General features: G+C 36.0%; 3 protein-coding genes and 1 pseudogene across 4 annotated transcripts; all 4 read left to right on the top strand.

The window, feature by feature from the left end:
• Nucleotides 1-2,953: 2,953 nt before the first annotated feature.
• LOC147495207 (transcription factor MYC2 pseudogene) lies at nt 2,954-3,936 on the top strand (annotated as a pseudogene). Its single transcript, XR_015199551.1, has one exon. The product of XR_015199551.1 is annotated as a transcription factor MYC2 pseudogene (transcript).
• On the top strand, nt 3,509-10,365 carry LOC147495208 (homoserine kinase-like). Its single transcript, XM_086568332.1, has 7 exons — nt 3,509-3,545; nt 4,667-4,872; nt 5,446-5,600; nt 6,175-6,514; nt 9,594-9,651; nt 9,888-9,955; nt 10,295-10,365. The coding sequence occupies exons 1-4, from the start codon at nt 3,509-3,511 to the stop codon at nt 6,404-6,406; spliced, it is 630 nt and encodes a 209-aa protein (XP_086424458.1). The 3' UTR covers nt 6,407-6,514; nt 9,594-9,651; nt 9,888-9,955; nt 10,295-10,365.
• A 1,931-nt stretch (nt 10,366-12,296) lies between these two features.
• LOC147495209 (uncharacterized) lies at nt 12,297-14,537 on the top strand. The gene is made up of 3 exons (XM_086568333.1): nt 12,297-12,435; nt 12,514-13,693; nt 13,814-14,537. Exons 1-3 carry the CDS (start codon nt 12,297-12,299, stop codon nt 14,535-14,537), a joined length of 2,043 nt encoding a protein of 680 aa, XP_086424459.1.
• A 1,446-nt stretch (nt 14,538-15,983) lies between these two features.
• Nucleotides 15,984-16,766, top strand: LOC147495210 (uncharacterized). Its single transcript, XM_086568334.1, has one exon. The coding sequence runs from the start codon at nt 15,984-15,986 to the stop codon at nt 16,764-16,766; it is 783 nt and encodes a 260-aa protein (XP_086424460.1).
• Nucleotides 16,767-21,317: the final 4,551 nt, after the last annotated feature.

Below are 21,317 nucleotides of genomic sequence, written 5' to 3' on the forward strand. Positions count from 1 at the left end.
GATAAATGATAATTGAATAATTTACCTCTGAAATGAACGAGGAACTCAAAACATAAGTAAACTAAAACTATTTACGGTCTATATATTTATCAAAGTTTCTACTCTCAATTCTATCGAAATAGAGTGGAGTAACAAATTAAGTTCCACTCCTAGTTCTCTAGCATGGAATGTTTTCTAATCTAATTAATCGATCTTAAGTCTAATGAGAGATTTACTGAAGGGTGTTATACTACGATACAATATGAAATTGATTATGTTGAATTTAAACTACGAATGCTATGGAAATATGATTGTTTTTGAATCTAGATAAAGGATTAGAGGTGAATTGAATCCACCTCGAATCCAACTTAATAACCTAGCATAGATTCTTGTATCTCGATTCTTACGTTCTTACGGCAAGAATTTCGAGTTCTAATTCCTAGTGTTCATGGCATTTCTACCAAATACTAACTAGCATGTGAGGTCGTCCACCCATTCTCATGGCGAATCACAACCTTCTAGAGTGGAATAGATTCTACAATGCTTCTACACTATACCACTAAATTTTCATCAAAGCTTCATCAACCCCGTTAATGGAGGTTTTAGCCTTGAGTCATCAACCCATCATTTCCCATTGAATTATAACTACACATCATATTAAAATTCTAACTTAACTCATTTAACTAACAATGTTTCAATCTACTTAAACTACTTAAATGATAATCAACAAAATTAAAACTAGATCTATAAATTGACATAACAAAAAATCGAAATTGAAATAAATAATTTTTTATTTATCTAATCAATCAAGAACAATGATTCAAAGACTTAATCTAAAATAAGAATTGGAAATGGAACTTAAACTTAATTACTCTACTGAAAACTAGATCTAGAGGTCTTTAAAAGTTTTAGTTCAAACAGCCTCCCTTAACAAAGAGTTAAGCTTTTGTTTTTATACTTTCAGATCCAAAAATCGTGCATGGGCTTGGAGCCATGTTTTGGGCCAGAGAATCAGGCCCAAAACCCAATTCTTTCAGTTCAAAAAGGCCTCTTCAACTGCAGTTGACTTCAACAGAATTTTCGTCCACTTATGCTCCTCTGATTGGATCAAGACTTAGACCATTGGAAAGCTCTTTCCGAGCCGGTCGTTTTGACATAAGGTAGGCCCCATTCCAAGGTCTGAGTCCAAAGATACGGCCTTCGGAAGTTCTGCTGACTAGTGTGTTATTTTTGCCCGCGTCGACTTTTCAGCTTTTGACCGGGCTTTAGAAAGGCTTTGTCTTCTTGAATCTTGGCCTTTAATCACGGAACTCCTTAGTAACCGACCTTTTCTCTTTTATCTCGCTAAAGTGGCATATTTCTGCACATAATGGACTTTGAAACCTGAAATGCATAAAAACACGTAATCAGTGTTAACTCTTAATTATTACTCACATAATTGGTCTAAAAGTATGACTGTTACAGGGTTAAAACTACAGTTTTGGGCTCTTATCACCTATCCTAATAGACCTAATTATTTGCCGAGTTAAATGTCAAACTTGGTCAACTAGTCAAAGTCAACCCTGGTCAACATCAGTCAACCTTGCCAAGGGTTAATAGCAGTCAACCAGTCCTAAACTCATTTAACCCAAAAACCCAAAGACTAAGGCCCAAAGTCTTTAGCCTGTCCCAAGCCCAACTAAAACTTAATCCCATAAGTGAAATCTAAAAAATAAAACACTCAAGCCCACATAAACTGATTTTGGCCCAAGCCCAAACAAAAGAAAAGACTCGCTGTTCACCTTCTTCTTCCTCACCAACGCACCTCCACCACCAAAGCAGCCACCACAAACCTCCACTCGCCACCACTATAAACCGTTCGATTTTCATCCTTACTAAAAACCCAATCTTTTGATACCACTAAAACCCCATTCCACCACTCGCCAGAAATTGCGTTTGGACGCCATTAACACTCCTATCAAAGCTTAAACAGCACTCAAACAACAATCAACCTCTACCCATCATCCCCCCGGCAACTCACGAAACCCATATAGATCATCTCATTACCACAAAACACTTCGAACCACCAAACAAAATCCTAAAGACCAGCAGGAGCAATAAAATCAAACCCTTGTAATAGAAATTCTATTCGAGTCAAATTAAACCCATGATTTGGTATCTACTAATACACATACTCATCATCATCATAGCATAACGATCAGGAAAATAAGATTTTTCATCATAATTTTATATAACTGCAGTACTTCAAAATTTTATATAAAAGCCGGCACCATTGACTACAAAGAACATACTCAATACTACCCAAAGTGAGGAACCATATTTATGCCTACCCACAGTGAAGCTTGAGTTCGCATGAATGGCAATTAAATCCTTTTTATCAAATCAACATTTTTATCACAACGTTCCAATATATCAAATAAGAAAATTACTAACAGATATGATCAGCAAAATTTAAAAGAACATGTTCAGACTACTCACTCATGATACACTCCTGCTATCCCCTAATATCAGCTATTAGTAAATATCCCGCAAGAAATCTCTCTTCTCCTCTATGTGAAAAACTCTCTTTTTTCTTCTATGTAAAAATAAACTCTACGTGTGAACTCCTTTTTGTTTTAAAACCCCCCGAAAAACAAGGATGAAGGTTTATCTTTTTTTACCTATCCTTAACTAATATCTATCCTATTTTTGTTTTATCTATTATTATTATTATTATTATTATTATTATTATGGTACTAGGAAAAATTAAAGAGATATTTAGGTCTGGGTCCTAATAATAGTTGGTTTATTAGGGTTTTGGTCTAGAAAAGCTTGAATATTAGGATTTAGTCCTAGTTCTAGTTGTTGACCGTGGTCAATTTGCTTGTATTTTCAAAATAGCAATAATACCCTCGCGTGCAATATCACGTGTTTCTATTTTATCAAATTTAGTTGACATCTGACTTCTACTTTCGATGTGGCCATTAGATCTTAAATTTGCGCATCTCGAGAAAACTGGACTTATGCGATTTTCTGGCAGTTTTCAGTTGAAACTAATACAGGTGCATCTTTACTAGGATGGGGTGATAGATATTATAAAGGTGAAGAAGATAAGTTGAAAAAGAATACACCTACGCCAACTTCAACAGCAAAAGTTCTACGTGAACTGAATTCAATGATTTATGGTGTCTCGGCATCTTCAGATAATGTTGTGGATGAAGAAGTCACTGATACTGAATGGTACTTTTTGATTTCTATGATGCAATCTTTCGTCAACGGTTCTGGATTACCTGGTCAAGCTTTTTTCACTACCAATTTGATTTGGATAGCTGGAAATGATAGGCTAGCTAGCTCGTCTTGTGATCGAGCTAAGCAAGCTCAAGTATTGGGTTTGCAGACTATGGTTTGTATACCACTTTCTACTGGAGTTGTTGAATTGGGTTCCACTAATTTGATTTTTCAGAGTTCAGATCTAATGAATAAAGTCAGGGTGTTGTTTAATTTCAATAATCCTGAAATTGAATTTTGCCCGCTGCCTTCAAACCTGTGAATGGAGATCAAGGAGAAAATGATCCTTCCTTGTTATGGTTAACATATCCTTCTTCAGTGATTGAAATTAAAGAGTCTGTTAGCACACACACACCTAATTTTGTTTTGTTACTTTGTTGTTCAGGATATTCCTGTTTCTAAGTCGTATTAGTTTGATCACCCTAGTTCTAGTACGCTCACATCAGAACCAACAACGTAATCAGCAGAGTTTCTACAGTAGAAAACTTAATTTTTCTGAATTTGGTTTCGATGGAAGTAATACTAGAAATGGTTCTTTGCAATCTTGTAAACTGGAGTCTGGGGAGATACTTAATTTTGGTGAATCTAGTAAGAAGAATTCAAGTGTAACAAATGGTAATCTCTTTTCTAGTAGTTCACAATGTTTGTAATGGAAGATAGCAAGAAGAAGAGGCCAGTGAATTTGATTTTTCTGGAGATGTGCAAATTTAAGATCTAAAGTTGAAGTCAGATGTCGACACGCGCCGACTAAATTTGATAAAATAGAAACACGTGATACTGCACGTGAGGGGTATTATTGTTATTTTAAAAATACAAACTGATTGACCACAATCAAGTTGACAGTTTAACAACCAAAACTAGGACTAAATTCTAATCAAGTGAGCGGAGCGAACAATCTTGGGTCGGGTGGGGGGTAGGTGGCCCAAAAAAGATTTTGGTTGGTTTCTGTCTGTCCTCACTCTCGTTCTCGCACAAATTGATTTCTCCTCAAAACTAATTTCTCCTCACTCTTCTCTCGCGCCAGTATCTTTCTCTTTCTCTCGCGCCAGGAACTCACGGTCCTCTTCTCTTTCTCCTCACTCGATATCTCCTCTCCCTCAACTCGATACAGGTATGTACCATATTTTTTTCTTATTTTCTCGCTGTCTAACTTGATAAGTTCCCGATTTTCTCATCTCAACTCCACTCACTTCTCATCTCAACATCTTTTACTATTTGATTATTGTTAATAGGTTCCCCTTTCAATATTGGATGTTTTCTTGTCTCGCAGCCCACCCTCTGTTCACAGAAAGGTACTCAACTGGCTTTTATTTTTTTTTGTTCCCTTCTTGGGGTCCCCCTTTAGCCCCTACTTGTTTATTCGGCACAAATTGGCCCCCCCCTTTACCCCGGTTGTTTATTCGGCTTCATTGCTATCAAGAAAAGAACTGCATCATTAATCTGTTTTTTTTTTTTTTTTTTGGAATTGCTGCTATATATGCTATGAGAATGCTTGGGGTTCGGTCAACTGGGCTATCACTTTTCCTTGAGAAAGGGTTGCCGTTAAGGAGTGGTTTGGGGTCGAGTGTGGCGAAGTGTCTTTGCTTTTGCAAATTTGTAAATGTGAATGAGATTTTTGGTGGGAGAGTGGTTTGGGGTCGAGTCGCGGCCGAAGTCTTCTTCTTTCTTTTGTGAGCTGTGAATGAGATTTTTTTGGTTGGAGAGTGGTTTGGGGTCGAAAAGCGGCGAGTCTTTGCTAATGAGATTTTTGGTGGGAGGTTCACCGCTCTGATCTTGTTCATCTTTGGGTTGGATTGGAAGCGATGGTTTTAGGGTTATCATGGGATAATGTAGCTACCAGCTATAATGGGTGTGTTTGTTTTGATTAGGAGTTTTGACCCATTGGAATTGATTCGGCTGAAATTTCCGTTTGATAAGGACTTGTTGGTTTGGGGTCGAGTCGCGGCCGAGTCTTCTTCTTCCGCACCGCACCGTATGTTTGTGAATGAGATTTTTGGTTGTTTCGGGTTATCATGCGGATAATGTAGCACCGGCTATAATGGGTGTGTTTGTTTTGATTAGGAGTTTTGACCCATTGGAATTGATTCGGCTGAAATTTCCATTTGACAAGGACTTGTTGGTTTGGGGTCGAAAAGTCGGGCGAGTCTTTGTTCTTTGCATTTGTAAATTTGTAAATGTGAATGAGATTTTTGGTGGGAGGTTAACTGTTCCTACTCTTGTTCATGCTGGGTTGGATTGGAAGCGAAGGTTTCGGGTTATCATGCGGATAATATAGCACCGGCCATAATGGGTGTGTTTGTTTTGATTAGGAGTTTTGACCCATTGGAATTGATTCTGCTGAAATTTCCATTTGATAAGGACTTGTTTTTGTTTTGTTAATCCTGAATTTGAAGCCCCAACGAAGAAAATGCGGGTGGTATTACCGACTGAAATCAGTATGAAGGAACATATTTGGAACAAAGATTCAAAGCGGGGAGCGTGATGATTGCGTCGATTCATCTTTGGGTTGGATTGGAAGCGAAGGTTTTCGGGTTATCGTCTTTGATAATGTAGCACCAGCTATAATGGGTTTTTGTTAATCCTGAATTTGAAGCCCCAACGAAGAAAATGCGGGTGGTATTACCGACTGAAATCAATATGAAGGAACATATTTGGAACAGTATTCAAGCAGGAGCGTGATTGCGTCAGTTCATGCTGGGTTGGATTGGAAGCGAAGGTTTCGGGTTATCGTGCTAATAATGTAGCACCAACTATAATGGGGGGGTTTGTTTTGCTTAGGAGTTTTGACCCATTGGAATTGATTTGGCTGAAATTTCCATTTGATAAGGACTTGTTTTTTGTTCTTGTTAATCTTGAATTTGAAGCCCCAACGAAGAAAATGCGGGTGGTATTACCGACTGAAATCAGTATGAAGGAAATTTCCATTTGTAAGGACTTGTTTTTTGTTCTTGTTAATCTTGAATTTGAAGCCCCAACGAAGAAAATGCGGGTGGTATTACCGACTGAAACCAGTATGAAGGAACATATTTGGAACAGTAGTCAAGCAGGAGCGTTGGTTGCGTTAGTGCTTCAAGGAGATTTGAGAGTATTGGGTAAGGAAATGTCATCGGACAAGATTGTCGAACCCAAAAAAGCACTATTTGGCTTGGGGAAACTGTAAATTTTATCACCAGAAAAGTTGTTTGTCATGGACTCACTATTAAAACAAGATGTTTGGTCAGTTGGATTCAAAGTTGAAGGTGTGACAGAGCTACCAGTGAAGTTTGTGGTAATAATTATATTCTAATTAGTACCTGTGACCTTTTTTTAAAGCACATGCTATACAGTTCTCTGAAATTAAATGAAGTTTCGCCTTGTCTTGTTATTAAATATTCTTAATGAACATATTCATCTTGTTATTGACGACTCTTTGTCAGAGGAATAAATTTAGAACGAGTTTATATATATATAATTTAGAAGAAATAAATTTATATAATTAATTTAGAAGGAATAAATTTAGAGGGAGTTGATATATATAATTTTATCCATATATCCATTCCTAAAAAATATACTAAGCATACATTACTTATATCAACAAATTAGGCGATCGAAATCATCAAATTAGGCGATCGGGATTAACACGTAAAAGATTGAATACTATATGCCTTGGATGAAAGTTAGAAAAAATTTCCCAAAACATGTAACAAAAAAAATGCACTCTCTTTCCAACATGAATGCATGTAACATATGTTGATTAGCCAAAGAAGACATGTGGCATATATCCTCATTAAAAGCTGTAAGTTTAGACATGTGACAATGTTGATATTTTAGAGATTTCCGATTACTACAATGAGAAACATTGAACTTATATGTTATGTCTTTTTAAAGTATATATTTATTTTCTTTAATTCTTCATTTTACGAAGTATTTTTTATATTCAGAATTGTGGCATTTAACATGCATTGACTGTTTGTACTGTTCCTTTCTAAATTATGTGGCACTTTTCTCTATACTTTTTGTGTTAACTAGCTATGATTTCGGAAATATTCTACTATGCTGTGTCCCAATAACCCAATAGGAGGGATGCAAGTAGACTTACGGCTAGTGGGTTACACCGCTAGGCCCGGTGTCGAAGCCCCAACCACATCACCAACTAAAGATCTATTAGTGTTTACACTTGTGGGGAGGTTTGAAGATGTGGAACCAAGCCTTATTAAATATATATTCATTTTCTTTAATTCTTCATTTTACGAAGTATTTTTTATATTCAGAATTGTGGCATTTAACATGCATTGACTGTTTGTATTGTTCCTTTCTAAATTATGTGGCACTTTTCTCTATGCTTTTTGTGTTAACTAGCTATGATTTCGTCCATATTCTACCATGTCGTATCCCAACAACCCAATAGGAGGGATGCAAGTAGACTTACGGCTAGTGCGTTACACCGCTAGGCCCGGTGTCGAAAGCCCCAACCGCATTACCAACTAAAGATCCATTAGTGTTTACACTTGTGGGGAGGTTTGCATATGTGGAACCAAGCCTTATTAGATGCATAAACCAAAATTTATATGTAGAATTACTCGCAAAAATAATCATTTTTGTAGTCATTAGACATTTAATATAATCAACGTAGATAAATATTTTTATAAAGCAAAACCCTAATTATTCGAATATGCTTATTAATTCTTGTCTCAACGATTAAATTTTTCATAAAATATTGATTTTTTTATGTCAACCTGTAGTACAATCAACATATGTAAATTTGTTTCATATTCTCATTGAACTATTTTATTTCTATAGGAGGAGGTGGACAATGCTATAATGAATACCAAAGTGCCTAATAAAAGTCTATTAGAAATCATTAAAGATGATTGGGATGATGGTAATTGGATGGATTGGAGGCAAAAGAGTGGTATGGGAAACACACTAAGTTTAGCTAAAGTCAAAATCAATTGGGCTTTCATAGAAGCACTAGTTAGATGTTGGGAGCCAAATGACATGGTTTTCAAATTTGGCTCCCATCAACTTTGTCCTACACTAGAAGAATGTTCTCATCTTCTTGGGATGACTCTTGAAGGAAGCCCTGCTTTTCCCCATCTAAAAGAAAGCTATATAAAGGAGCCTGTCAATTTCCTACATGTCTCTAAAAACATATGAAAAGGAAAAAAATGGACAAGTGAAAACTTGCTCTCTTGATTTCCTTATTGCTAGACACTTAAATATCGGTGATCCAAACAATAAAAAAGTGGCATTGGCGCGTGCCAATTCAATAGACTTAGCAATTGTAGGACATTATTCTTTTTCCAAATAACACCAACAAGATTGATGCCTCCTTATGCAAAATTATTCAAGACGTTAGAACTGGAAGTGTCACTATTGTACCTATGATATTAGCAGAACTTTTGATAGGTTTGACCAATTGTGTTAGAAATAGACATACAAAGCTTTCTGGATGTATTCCACTTCTTCAAGTTTGGGCATATGAGCACTTATCAAATTCCTTAGTGAAAATGAAAAGTGTTGAAGATCGAAGATATAATCTTATCAAGACAAGCATTAGAAAGCGTCCTCGTACAATCCTTGAGGATGAAGAAGGATGGTACGCAAGCTTATATTCTTTGAAGACTGAGGACATCAAATGGGAATGTGATTGGCCCTTGTGTAAAAGCAGTATTTATCTACATATGCCAGGTCGACAAAGTCTTGTACTTGTTGGCCTTCATGGTTCCACTCCATATGTGCCACTTCGAGTACTTCATCAATTTGGGTGTGTTGATCCATTCAATCCAACCACTAGTGATCTTGAAGATGACCGTGTTGATTTTACTTCATTCTCTGTGAAGAAAGAAATTAGCTATGTCAAGACATGGGAACAAAGTCGGCAATCTATTTTTGCGTTTGTCCAAAACAATACCTCTACCATAAGTGAACTAAATCAACTTGGTCCAAAGCGTAGTAAAGAATTTGTGCCAGATTACATTATACCTCCACCTCCACCTGAGAGATTGAGTGGTGATTGAGAATCTGAACTTGTTTACAGCAAATGCATGCATGTAAGTTCAACTTTTGACATTATATAGTCATATTTATTTAAAAATGTATTTTAACTTTATTACTCGACCCTTTTTCAAACAATTTAGAAGCTAAATGTCAAATCGTTATGCTGATTATACAGCAAATGAATGCATGTAAGTTCAACTTTTGACATTATATAGTCATATTTATTTAAAAATGTATTTTAACTTTATTACTCAACCCTTTTTCAAACAATTTAGAAACTAAATGTCAAATCGTTATGTTGATTACGTGTTTCCCTTAAAGAGTTCATTATGGAGCTAAAGATTATATTATCTTTTTTGTACTTGCAGGTACAGTTTTTTTGGTCCAAGTCTTTTTGTTTTATGGAAAATATTTAAGCCGCAAGAGGTATGTCTTCATTCGAATTTGTTATAATCCCAATCCTAGAACAAATATTTAATTGGGCTCTAACTAACGTGATTGTCGGATGTGATGTCTTATAGTAATTCATGCATTCATTGTGTCTTATAGTAATTCATGCGTTCATTTTTTTAATTAATAAGTATTAATCATTTGCGAGTCTACTAGCCGTTTCCATTACAATATATTCCCAAAGCTAACCATTATTTGTTTTGTCCTTGCAGGATCAGTTCTGTTGGTCTTTTTTGGTTATAAGTTTTTATGTTTCTTGGAAAAATTTGAGTCCAAAGAGGTATGTCTTCATTCAAATTTGTTAATGATGTAAACCTTTCGATAGCTATGGGACTTGAAAATATGTATTTAATATGTGTTTTCGGTAATGGTTTTGTAAGAGGTGCTTGGATGATCTGACATTAGTTGAGACATTCAAGTTCTTCAGTGTACCTACTGTTGCAGTGATCTCATTTTTTAAACCGATTATTTAACTGCTCTGGCATTCGTCTAGACGGTTAAGTAGCTGAGTTAATTAATGAGAAGTATATTGTTTTAAATTTTCAGGTTATGACAAGTTTTATAATTGTTCGAGTTTTGGGGCGTTACAAGACAACCATTATTTGTTTTGTCCTTGCAGGATCAGTTCTGTTGGTTTTTTTGGTTCCACGTCTTTATGTTTCTTGGAAAAATTTGAGCCGAAAGAGGTATGCCTTCATTCGAATTTGGTTTGTTGCTTGTTCAAATGTGTACGAATGATTGGGACTACTATTTACTTGGCCTCTAACTTATATGATTGTTAGATGTGGTGTCATATAACTCATGCATTTTTCATATAATTCATGTATAATTCATGCGTTAAAATTTCTGAACTCCTTTTTATACATTAGTTAGTATTAATGCATTTATACATCATGTAACAATAGTACAAAGTTCACTGTTTTTTTTTAGATATCACAAAATAACTTATCATATTTATATCACAAAATAACTTATCATATTTATATTTCATATGTTGCAAGTTTTTAACATTTATGACCACCGTGGTTGAAATGATAAGTTTTGAGTGGTTGGACTTGATAGGTTATACAATAGGAGTAGAGACAACATTTTCTTTGTTTAGTTAGGTTACATGAAAATCAATACTACTTGGCATTTCGCAGCTAGACCATATTGAGATCATGTTAGTATTATTCGTTTACTAAACTTTTCCCTTAGTTAACTTCCCATGAGATAAAAGGAATAAAAACTCTAAGCAAAACATAAAACTTTTTAATGGTCCAATTTGCCAAATATGTAGGTATTGCAATTGAACTGACGGAAGAAAGGTTGCCACTCGTCCTCCTTTTCTTGTCTCGGTGTTTGAATACCCAATGGAAGTGGTGGAAGGAGGTTTACCAGTACAAGTACACCGAATTGATAGGTTATTTGGTCGATTCTATAGTCGTCGTAGTCAGCACCGATTTGATAGGTTTTTTGGTCGATTTTATAGTCGTCGGAATCGACGTACTCCACTACCAACTACTCGGCTGCGTCTTCATAATCGTCGACCACGTAACTCTTTTGCCCAATTTTCAGCAGACATCAGGAGATTAAACTGTCTAGCAGATGAAATTTCATATCCAACCACTTTCGAAGGCGTGCAATTCGATCTAGGCGTGCTTCTTCTTTTGTCTCCTTTATTATGCGGATACTCCTTTTTCGGAGGGAAACATGATCAGCCGGAATCCTCTAGAGATAATCAGAGAGTTGGAGCTCAACCTGGGAATTCTATGCTTATTCAAAGGATACATGATCAGCCAGAATCCTCTAGAGGTAATCAAAGGGTTGGAGATAATGAAGAAATCTCTTCGCAAAGGGAGAGAGTGGATGATCTAGATGAAAATTGCCCACTTAGGCAATGGATACGTAATATAAGGGTGGTAGCTCAACCTGAAAATTCTAGGCTTATTCAGAGGATATCAGATCAGCAAGGAACTTCTGGAGGTAATTACAGTGTTGAAAATCGTGATACAAATTATTTGCATGGGATTGGGGAGAGGATTGATGATTTAGATGAAAATTGTCCTCTCAGACAGTGGATTCGTAATATGAGAAAGACAACTCAACCTAAAAATTCTATGTTTATTCAGAGGATACCAGGTCAAGAACAAAGTCTGTTACAAAGTCAGAGAGTAGAAATTAGAAGAGGTGAAAATTCTGCTACGTAAAAAAGAGCACGCTCAAAACTAACAAATGAGCAACGTCTTTGTGTTATTAGGGATATTGACACCTCTCTCGAAGCGAAAAGCTGAGCACGGCAAATCGGACAAACCGAAAGCAACGTTCTTTGTGCCGAGATATTGATACCTCCACGACGCAACTTGTCCAACCAAAATGAAACAGCAGAGGTACATCGTTTCAAGTTAGCTTTACGTAGAGCTCGTCGAAGACTAATAGTTGAAAATCAAGACCCTGTTGAACGAGCTGTTCATAATGCACTACGTGTGTTTAATAGAAAGGCAGCTCTTCGCAGAATTGGTCACCAAAGATTTTCTTGCAAAATTGTTGCTCTTTCCCGCCGGATAGTTGCTCGACATGGACGAGTTCCACAACCACAATCCCATGTACAATCGAGTATTGGAGATAACAATAGATGTGAAATGACTATTCAAACACAAATTGTGAATAATTACTTACCTCTTACCAATGCGCAAGCTTTCCGAAAATCATGTAACGATATTGTATGGTTGAGTTGTCCAGAATGCAAACGAAGATTCCCTGATTTGAAGATATCTGCAGGTATTTGTTCTTCTTGCAAGTCTATGGTTAAGTTGTTTAGATGCCAAAGAAGATTCCCTAATTTGAATTTTTTTGCAGGTATATGTTCTTCTTGCAAGTCAGATAAGCGAGGGAACCACCAAGCAAGCATGTTCAGTGTGGATAACTCAATGCATTCTGGTATTATGCCTCTAGAATTGGCTCGTTTGACATATTTAGAAAGAATTCTTATTGCTAGGGTGCACCCAATGATGTTTGTATATCGTGTTAAAGGTCAACAATACAAATATGGTGGTAATGTAATAAACTTTGCACAAGATGTCAACGCAATTGCAACTGTTTTGCCATACAAGCCTGCTGATTTATCTGCAATACTAGTTGTTAATAGGGGTGGGCCACATACAAGCAAGGAATTTCGTGTTCGTCGCGAGTTTGTACGTGAAGCATTGGTTTGGTTGAAAAAATATCATCGGCACTATGGTGATATAATTATTGATGACGGAACTCTAGAAAGACTTCCAGTAGATGGGATACCGGAAGACATCCCAAGTGCGGGAGAAAGTTTGGGAGATCATAACAATGGAGACAAAGCAGTGCATATGCAGGCAGATGAGTCTCAAGGACCACCTGAGCTACTGGACCAAGATTTCCACATTGATGATTTTCATGTTGCTGGTACTATTGCTATTCTGCCGCAACCTAATCAACAAGCATGTCTCTTAAGGGCATTGCAAGTTCCAAATGCAGATCAAACACATGTGCATATGCCTTTCACTATAGAGATCATTAATGAGTTCTCAACTCCCGGATATATTGCTATGGCTTTTCCAACCTTGTTTCCTTGCGGCAATGCTGATTTGAGGCAAGCTCGTCAAAGAAAAGTAAACCTGTTGCAATACTTTCAATATTTGATGAAGTACGATGATGGTCGTTTTGCCAAAGATTCAAGATTTCGGTACTTTGCATGGAACTTTTTATCAAGGTGGCGTGCACTTGCATTGGGTGATGTTTTCATGAGAAAGAATCCAGGAGATGCAGAGTTGTCAATACAAGATATTCGACATATGATTTCATCTGGTGACAAACAACTAGTCAGTCGCATTTCTTACTTTGCAAGGAATATCCGTGGTACTCGTGCTTTTTGGTTTACAAGGTTGAAAGAGTTAACAGCCATGGTGAAACAGTTAGGTCCACCAACGATATTCTTCACACTCAGTGCTGCTGACATGCAATGGCCAGAACTATTTCACATTTTGGATCCATCTAATGCACTTGAAAGGTTGTCTCATTTTAATGTTGAATGATGGTGTTGTACATCATTTTAATATATCTTGGCTATGAGTTAGGAATTATTTGAGGATCTTTACAGGTATGACATGTTGAATTATATGACTTACAGGTTGTCTCCTTTAGAAAAAAGGAGGGGACGTGCAAGGTTGGTTAACGAAAATCCAAGTGTCGTCGCATGGTTCTTTCAGGCCAAGGTATCCAATTTCTTTCAGGAATATTTAAGCAATGAGTTTTCTGTGGTTGATCATTGGTACCGGTTTGAGTGGCAGAATCGTGGCAGTGGTCATATTCATGGATTTCTTTGGCTAAGAGGTGCTCCATATGTTAGTGGGATAGGTACAAACACAGAGGTTAGATCAAATGTCATTGAATATTTTGATAGGCTTGTTTCCACTGTAAATCCAGATCCTAGCATGGATAGAAATATGCAAGAGCATCCTTGTGCGCGTACTTTGCCACTCGAGTTGAATCTTGATACAGACGAAGATGACTATGCTTTATTGGTTAATTGGGTCATGCGACACAGCATATGTGGAAGCCATTGCTTACATTTACATAAAACAACAAAACTGATGGGATGCCACTTTAGATATCCATTTGATGTACTTGATCAATCGGAGATTGTTGAAGATCCGCCTAGCAGTAATATGTTTCGGTTTATGGGGCGGCGGAATGATGAGTTAGTCTGCTCCCATAATAGAAAAATTCTGCAGACTTGGCATGCAAACATTGATTGGTCGCCAAATTTTCCGGTCGCGATCGTAGTAAATTACATTGCTAAGTATGCTTCAAAATCTGAGCCTGCATCAAAGAGTTTCACAGAAACTTTATGAGAAATTGTTGAAAATCTTCGTCGTCCATGTCAGAATGCAAAATCTGCTTTCAAGTGATTGCTTATGAAAAGTGTATCCGAAAGAGATATTTCTGCCCAAGAAGTAAGTCATTTGTTAATGGTGCGATCATCAAGAAAGTTTGTCCTTTTAAATGTAAGTGAAAAGAGCATGTTAGCATCAACTTTATGTTGTAGAAGAGGGGACGAAGATGAAGAGATTGTTGGAACAGACCCAAGCTTTGTAGGAAGATATATGCAACGACCTCCTTGCTATGAAAATACATCCCTCCTCGATATGGCGAAAAGATACTACTTTGATCGGAAGGGTTGGCACACTTCTCGAGCTAATGCAATTGTGCGTTTGGTTCCACAACTAGATGGTGACATCCTACCAAACACTGAAAAATGGGAATCATTTTGTCGTCAACAAATCTTGATTCATCACCCTTTTCGGACTCTGGAAGAAGCAAAAGGGGATTTCATACTATGGTCAGAAAGGTACATGGACTTGGGCTTCGGAGAACACCAATCAATAATTCTTCCTGAACCTGTTGATGAAGAATTCAAAGATGATATTGAGATAGAGAATGATATGGAAAACATGTTTCGAGATGAATGGATTATGGCAGCAGCAATGGGGCCCTTGTTTGTCCCTGGGGAGAATGTCAAATTAGGAAGGCGAGACTTTGATACTTCACACAATTGGGCTGAAGGTTTATATCGATATCCAAACATGGAGAGTGAAAGAAAATTTGTGCATACTTTGCGCAGTGGAGAAGAAGTTAACATTGAACCTCTTATTGTAACCCTTGATGAACTGTCTCTTGAACAAAGAGTGACACATGATATGGTTATTCGAGCACTAGAATGTCAAGCATGCATTCGTATGATAGTTTGTGGTGGTGCAGGCACGGGGAAGTCCACTCTCATAAATGCAATTGTGCATTCAATTACTGGATTTTTAGATCGACCCAAAGCGAGACGTGTCATGGCTCCAACCGAGTCGCCGCTTTTAATATTGGAGGTGCAACCATACACCATGAACTTCGCCATCGAATCCCGAACAAAAAGAACTGAACGAAATGCTTCAAAAAAATTTAAATCTTTTGAAGGTGATCAATGTCAGCGTATGCAAGAGGACTTTAAAGACACCAAACTCATCATTATTGATGAATATAGCATGGTCGGAACATCTATGCTTGCGAATATTGATCGTCGTTGTTGAGATATTTTTGGGCCTAACGAGCCATTTGGTAATGTCTCTATTCTCCTTGTTGGTGATATGCGTCAGTTACCTCCTGTATGCGATAGGGCATTGTATAAAGGAGGTGGGAGTCCTCAGCAACTATATGGTGGACTTATGTACACTTTTTTTGATAAATGTGTTCGGTTGTCTCATATATTTTGACAAGCAGGGGATAGGCAAGTATTGTTCCGGGAAGCATTGATGAGACTCAGTGATGGAACATCCACGATCGATGACTGGAAATTATTTCTGACTAGAGACTTTTCCTCGCTCAGTGCGGAAGAAATTAACACTTTCAAATATGTTTTGCGTCTATTTCCAACCAAGCAAGCTGCACATGATTACAATCTCAATCGACTGATTGAGCTTGGAAAACCTATTGCTCGAATTGTATCAAAAAATAATTGTGATACTGCTTCCAGGGCTTTATCTGATGATGTGAAAGGCTTGGAAAAAGTTTTGTGTTTATCAGTTGGTGCACGTGTTATGCTTCGATCAAACCTTGCCACACGCAATGGTCTGGTTAATGGTGCAATGGGCATTGTTGTGGACATTGTCTATGCAAATGGTTGCAAATCACCAGAAGATATTCCTCTTGCGGTCATGGTTGACTTTGATAACTACCGTGGTCCTAAGTTTCGTCCAGAGTCTAATATAATACCAATTGCTCCACAAACAACTCATTGGAAGACAAATGATACTTCATGCCAAAGAACTCAGATTCCTCTAGTTTTATGTTGGGTTATAACAATTCATAAAAGTCAAGGGCTCACTCTTGATCAGGCTGTGATAGATATTGGTGAAAAAGAAAGCCTCGGTTTGACATTTGTTGCTTTGTCACGTACTAGAAAGTTGTGTGATCTAGCATTTAGCCCTATGTTCACTTTAGATAGGCTGCAAATAATTGGAAGATGTGTTGGTCTTAAAGGTCGATTGCAAGAGGAGAGTCGTTTGCTCCACATGTCAACTACAAGCATTAGTTGAAACTACACTTATCTTGAGATTTTTTTTATATTCTCGGTATGTTAATTCGTGATTGCATCTTATAGTTGATTCATCTATATGTACCTTTAAACTAATGCCTAAAGTTAGACAAAATATGTTTCTTATAATACATATTTTGTATACTTTGGGATAAAATTATAATATATCACTGATGCAAAATTGTTATGTGACTAACAGGTATGTGTTCGATGTATCTTGAGACTGTTTGGTGTTTACGGGCGTGTTTATTAAATGCTCATTGCTTTTCGTCATCGTATTTGTATTCAGTTCTTGAAAAATCATACTTTCGTCTCATGATTCAGATACTTGGCGTCCCTCTCTTCTTGGTGAAGTCACCTTATTATTGCGGTGTTTGTTTAGGCATATTGCGGTTTTGTCACAATCATGGGAAAGTAAAAGATCAGGTTTCTGAGTTCACAAATGTCAATTACTGAGATGGTAAAGAAAGAGGGTCATGAGATTGAAAGCTTTTGTTTTTGAGATCTCCGTACCAATAATTATTTACGCAAAACGAGAATGTTATATGGTAATATTAGTTTATCTTCTGCATTTAAGTCGTAATGATGGTGATATACGTATTGAAAGATTTGTTCATTTGTAATTCAGGTTGTGCATGAAAAACAAGTACGGGTCTGAGCTTTGGTGCCAAGAGGAGAAGCTTCTAGCTGAACACGTTTCTTTGAAAGATGCTTTGAAAATGTCAGTGACAGATTCACTCGAGACCTTGTTGGTAAGAACCCCATTGTATGTTATTGTTGGAGAAGATACTGATTTTCATTTTGTAGGTTAAACCGTTAAACTAATAAAATACTCCTTAATCGAAAGATCCAATCAAACAGTGCCAGAGAAAGAAGGGATGTTAAAAAATTGATAAAATTGGTCATGTATCGCTAGAAGAGAAGAATTTATTTACTGATCAAGAAGGGATGTGCGTAACTATCATATTTATCCCTTAAAATTTGACAATTTCCAGACTGGTAAATATGCACTTGGCTCTTTCCATAGTTGTTTGACATACACTCAGACTAAAGCATCATCATGGCTTCTAGGTTGTCGGGGCCGAGAACCAGGGATTTCAAGAGAAGAAAAAAACAGGCATGTTTGCGTGCCTTACTTTCTAAATGAAATCACTAATTACTTTTCTTTTCACTTTTACTTCTCGGTTGTAGTTTTCTTTGGTACTTTCATTCTTTGTTGTATTACTCATGCTGCATATAGTTTATGCTTTGATTGCCAAAAGAAGCTTGGATACAACCTGATGAATGTACTCTAGTAATATCTTTTGGCCCCATGATTTTTATAAACCCGGATAAACATTGTTCATATACAATGTATCAATCATGAAATCATAAAGAGATTTATTATAATTATTATTATCATTATTACTATTATGGTTTATTTATTTTATTTTATTTTTATCTTTGGGACAAATGGGTAGGCAAAAACAAGTCTTTTTGTATGTCCGATCCATCAACAAATTGGTATTGTTAATTGTTTACCTTCGGGCCTATTAGAAACAAATGACTTGAAACACAATAATGATTCTTCTACAGACAGAGGCGATTGTGTACAAGGGCTGGAATGTTCTGAGGATGCTAGTGGTGAAGTAGGGTTCGACAACGGACACATCGGCTTAATAGTTTGCAAGGCGGTGAGAGCTTCAATTCAAAGACCGAGAAAGGTATTCCTATTTGCTCCTATAGTATCTCTGTGGATAGTGTGTCACTTGTGTCGTTGTAATTTTGCCAACATAGAAAATGAACATTAGTTTTTATAAGATCACCATGATTCAAATCCTCCATCTTTGCATCCATGTTAAGTGTTGGGATCACGCTCTAATTTATCCTCCTTCAATAATTTACATCCCATCTTATTTTGGTTTGTATCTATTCCGTGTCAAAGAACCATCTTTGCTTTGACGTGTCATTGCTATAGAACGCCTATTTATGTAGGTGGGAGATACTTGAAGGTATTTCACTTCTCATTCGTTAGCCACATATTTGTTGTTTGTGTGCCTTGTCAAGGTATCTAAAGGTTAAGAATGCCTGTTGATCAGGTTGACAAATAATGTGTAGGCTATGGTTTGTAAAACTAGAAACACACACAACTATGAGGATTGTCTTAAAATTAAAAGCAAGAAATCCAAAAGAAATAGAAAAGTGTTAAACTAAAGTTTCCTTGATTTATGTTTTCTTCTCTAAACTTAATGATCCACAGATACCCAATGAAGAGATATGATCATACAGATGAAAATTCACATCATAAAAGGAAAATGCTGAAAGTAATCAGAAGCACGCATTTATATTGCAAAGTCACCTTATCCATTTTGGGTCTTTGTGCTAAAAGTGTTTTAACTAGGATAAGGCTTTAAAAGTGCAGGAGCTGAACCATCAACGACTGAGCGACTTAAATAAGTAGATTAATAAGGAATCTAGATGGTTAATCCATAACCTTGGGTGAAGGAATAAGATGTGTTCACTTGTTTATGTTAACTTCAGAGATGATGATGATGTGTAACTATGATGATGACCATAATAAGTGTTGTGCGAGAATATGTTGGTGCGGTACTTTGGAGTTCGTATTCTAGGGAGGGTAAGATTATCATTAATATATCATATGTTGTTACTTGTCCTGTCTCTTAAAGTATGTGGTTTACTTTTCGCGTGGATCCTAATGTATTTTGGGTGTATTTGTTGAGCTGACTCACTTGTTTGAGCCTATTTTTAAACGAGAACAGTAACTCATTGGTGTGGTGGGGTTCGAACCCTAGACCTCTGGTATCATCACCCAAAAGTTTTACCAACTTTGCTAGTTTGCACTTCCATTAAATTTGTGTTATCTAGTTAGATAACCAATATGTATATTATATTTGTTTAAGTTCAATTTTACATTTGCGGTTAAGCCTACAATTATCTTGTTTTTACTTTTGAAGTAATGTTTGTCATTACCTTGAAGAATGGTTTTTTTTATTACTTTATTAAAGTTGATGTTTTTTGTTTTTTTTTTAAAATCTGTGTAGGGACTCGACAAATACGAACCATGAAGAACATTTTTTGACACTTGCTGCATATGTTTTGGTGCAACTGCAGAGTGAGAGCTCTGTAATGAAACAATTTGTAAAGTTTTACGCGTATTTTGTTGTATGTATTATCTTTTTGAACTTATAAAATGTAAATTGTTATGTACTTTTGTGGAAGGATGGTGTTGTACATCTTAGTTTTTTGTAAAAGTCTGTACATCTTAGTTTTTTGTAAAAGTCAAAAGCAGGTATGACGTGGAGATATGATTTAATGTTGAAATTGCAAAGGAGCTCTGTCAAAATTTTGGATGGTGTTGTACATCTTAGTTTGTTGTATGTATTATGTTTTTGGATGGTGTTTTACAAGTATAACGTGGAGATATGATTTAATGTTGAAATTACAGAGAAGGTTTTGTCAAAATTTTGAATAGTGTTATACATCTTAGTTTGTTGTATATATTATGTTTTTGAATGGTGTTTTACAGGTATAACATGGAGATATGATTTAATATTGAAATTACAGAGGAGACTATAAAAAAAATTAAAAATGGAGAAAAAACAAGGTTGATGTACAGCTAATTTTGATTTTAGTCTTAGTAATGTGTTGTGATATTTGGTTGTTTTAGACTTATTTTGTTTGTTTTAGGCTTTTATTTTGTTAATATGTTCTTTGGAATTCTTAAATTTGTGTTATCGTACGACAATTTAAGTTGTGGGACTTTTAAGTATATTGTTCTAACATAGCTTGAAAATTATGTCAGAAAATATAATATTTTGAAAGGCTACTTGAATCATAGATTATTCATGATATAGTCCAGAAAAAAAAAACAAAAACAAAGGAGTAATGATGTGAAATCCAATTGATTTTTTTCATTTACTTAATATAAAATATTAAATTCACTCTCTCCGAGAACCTTGATGCTACTTGCATGTCATTAGAAAATCGACCTCTGTAGAGAGTTCCATAGTAACCAAAGCATACTTTAAAAGAGAAATTTGACAGACGTTTAAAGATCCCCATGTGAAAATCGCCTCGGTTTATCTCTTGCCATTTCACTTAGTAACATTTCAATGGATTCAGAGTTAGCATTGGCCTCTTCTTTTAAAAAATTCACAGCTTTGAAATTGTCAATCACTTTCCTATTAATAGAAGATAGTATTTCAATATTTTAACTAAACATGGTTACGTGGTTTGCCTAATTTTTTATCTTAACATTTTGAGTTTTTTTCAAAGTCTTTTAATTTTAGTCCAACTGTGGTGATAAAAAAAAATTTCAAAAGAAAATTTATAATTAAATAATAATTAATTTAAATAGTGACATTTTTATAATTAATTAAATTAAAAAATACTAGCAAACTGGCACGTGCGATGCACGTGCTATCCATTTGATTTGATTAAAGTTCTTCTGATGAAAATTGAATTGTCCTATCAATTTCCTAAAATAGCGTACTATTTGTTTTCAAGTTTTTTGTTAGTTGATAACTTTTTAGTTACTTGTTCTAGTTTCAAA

Source organism: Coptis chinensis, chromosome 6, assembly GCF_015680905.1.
Source record: "Coptis chinensis isolate HL-2020 chromosome 6, ASM1568090v1, whole genome shotgun sequence".
NCBI classification, from domain to species: domain Eukaryota; kingdom Viridiplantae; phylum Streptophyta; class Magnoliopsida; order Ranunculales; family Ranunculaceae; genus Coptis; species Coptis chinensis.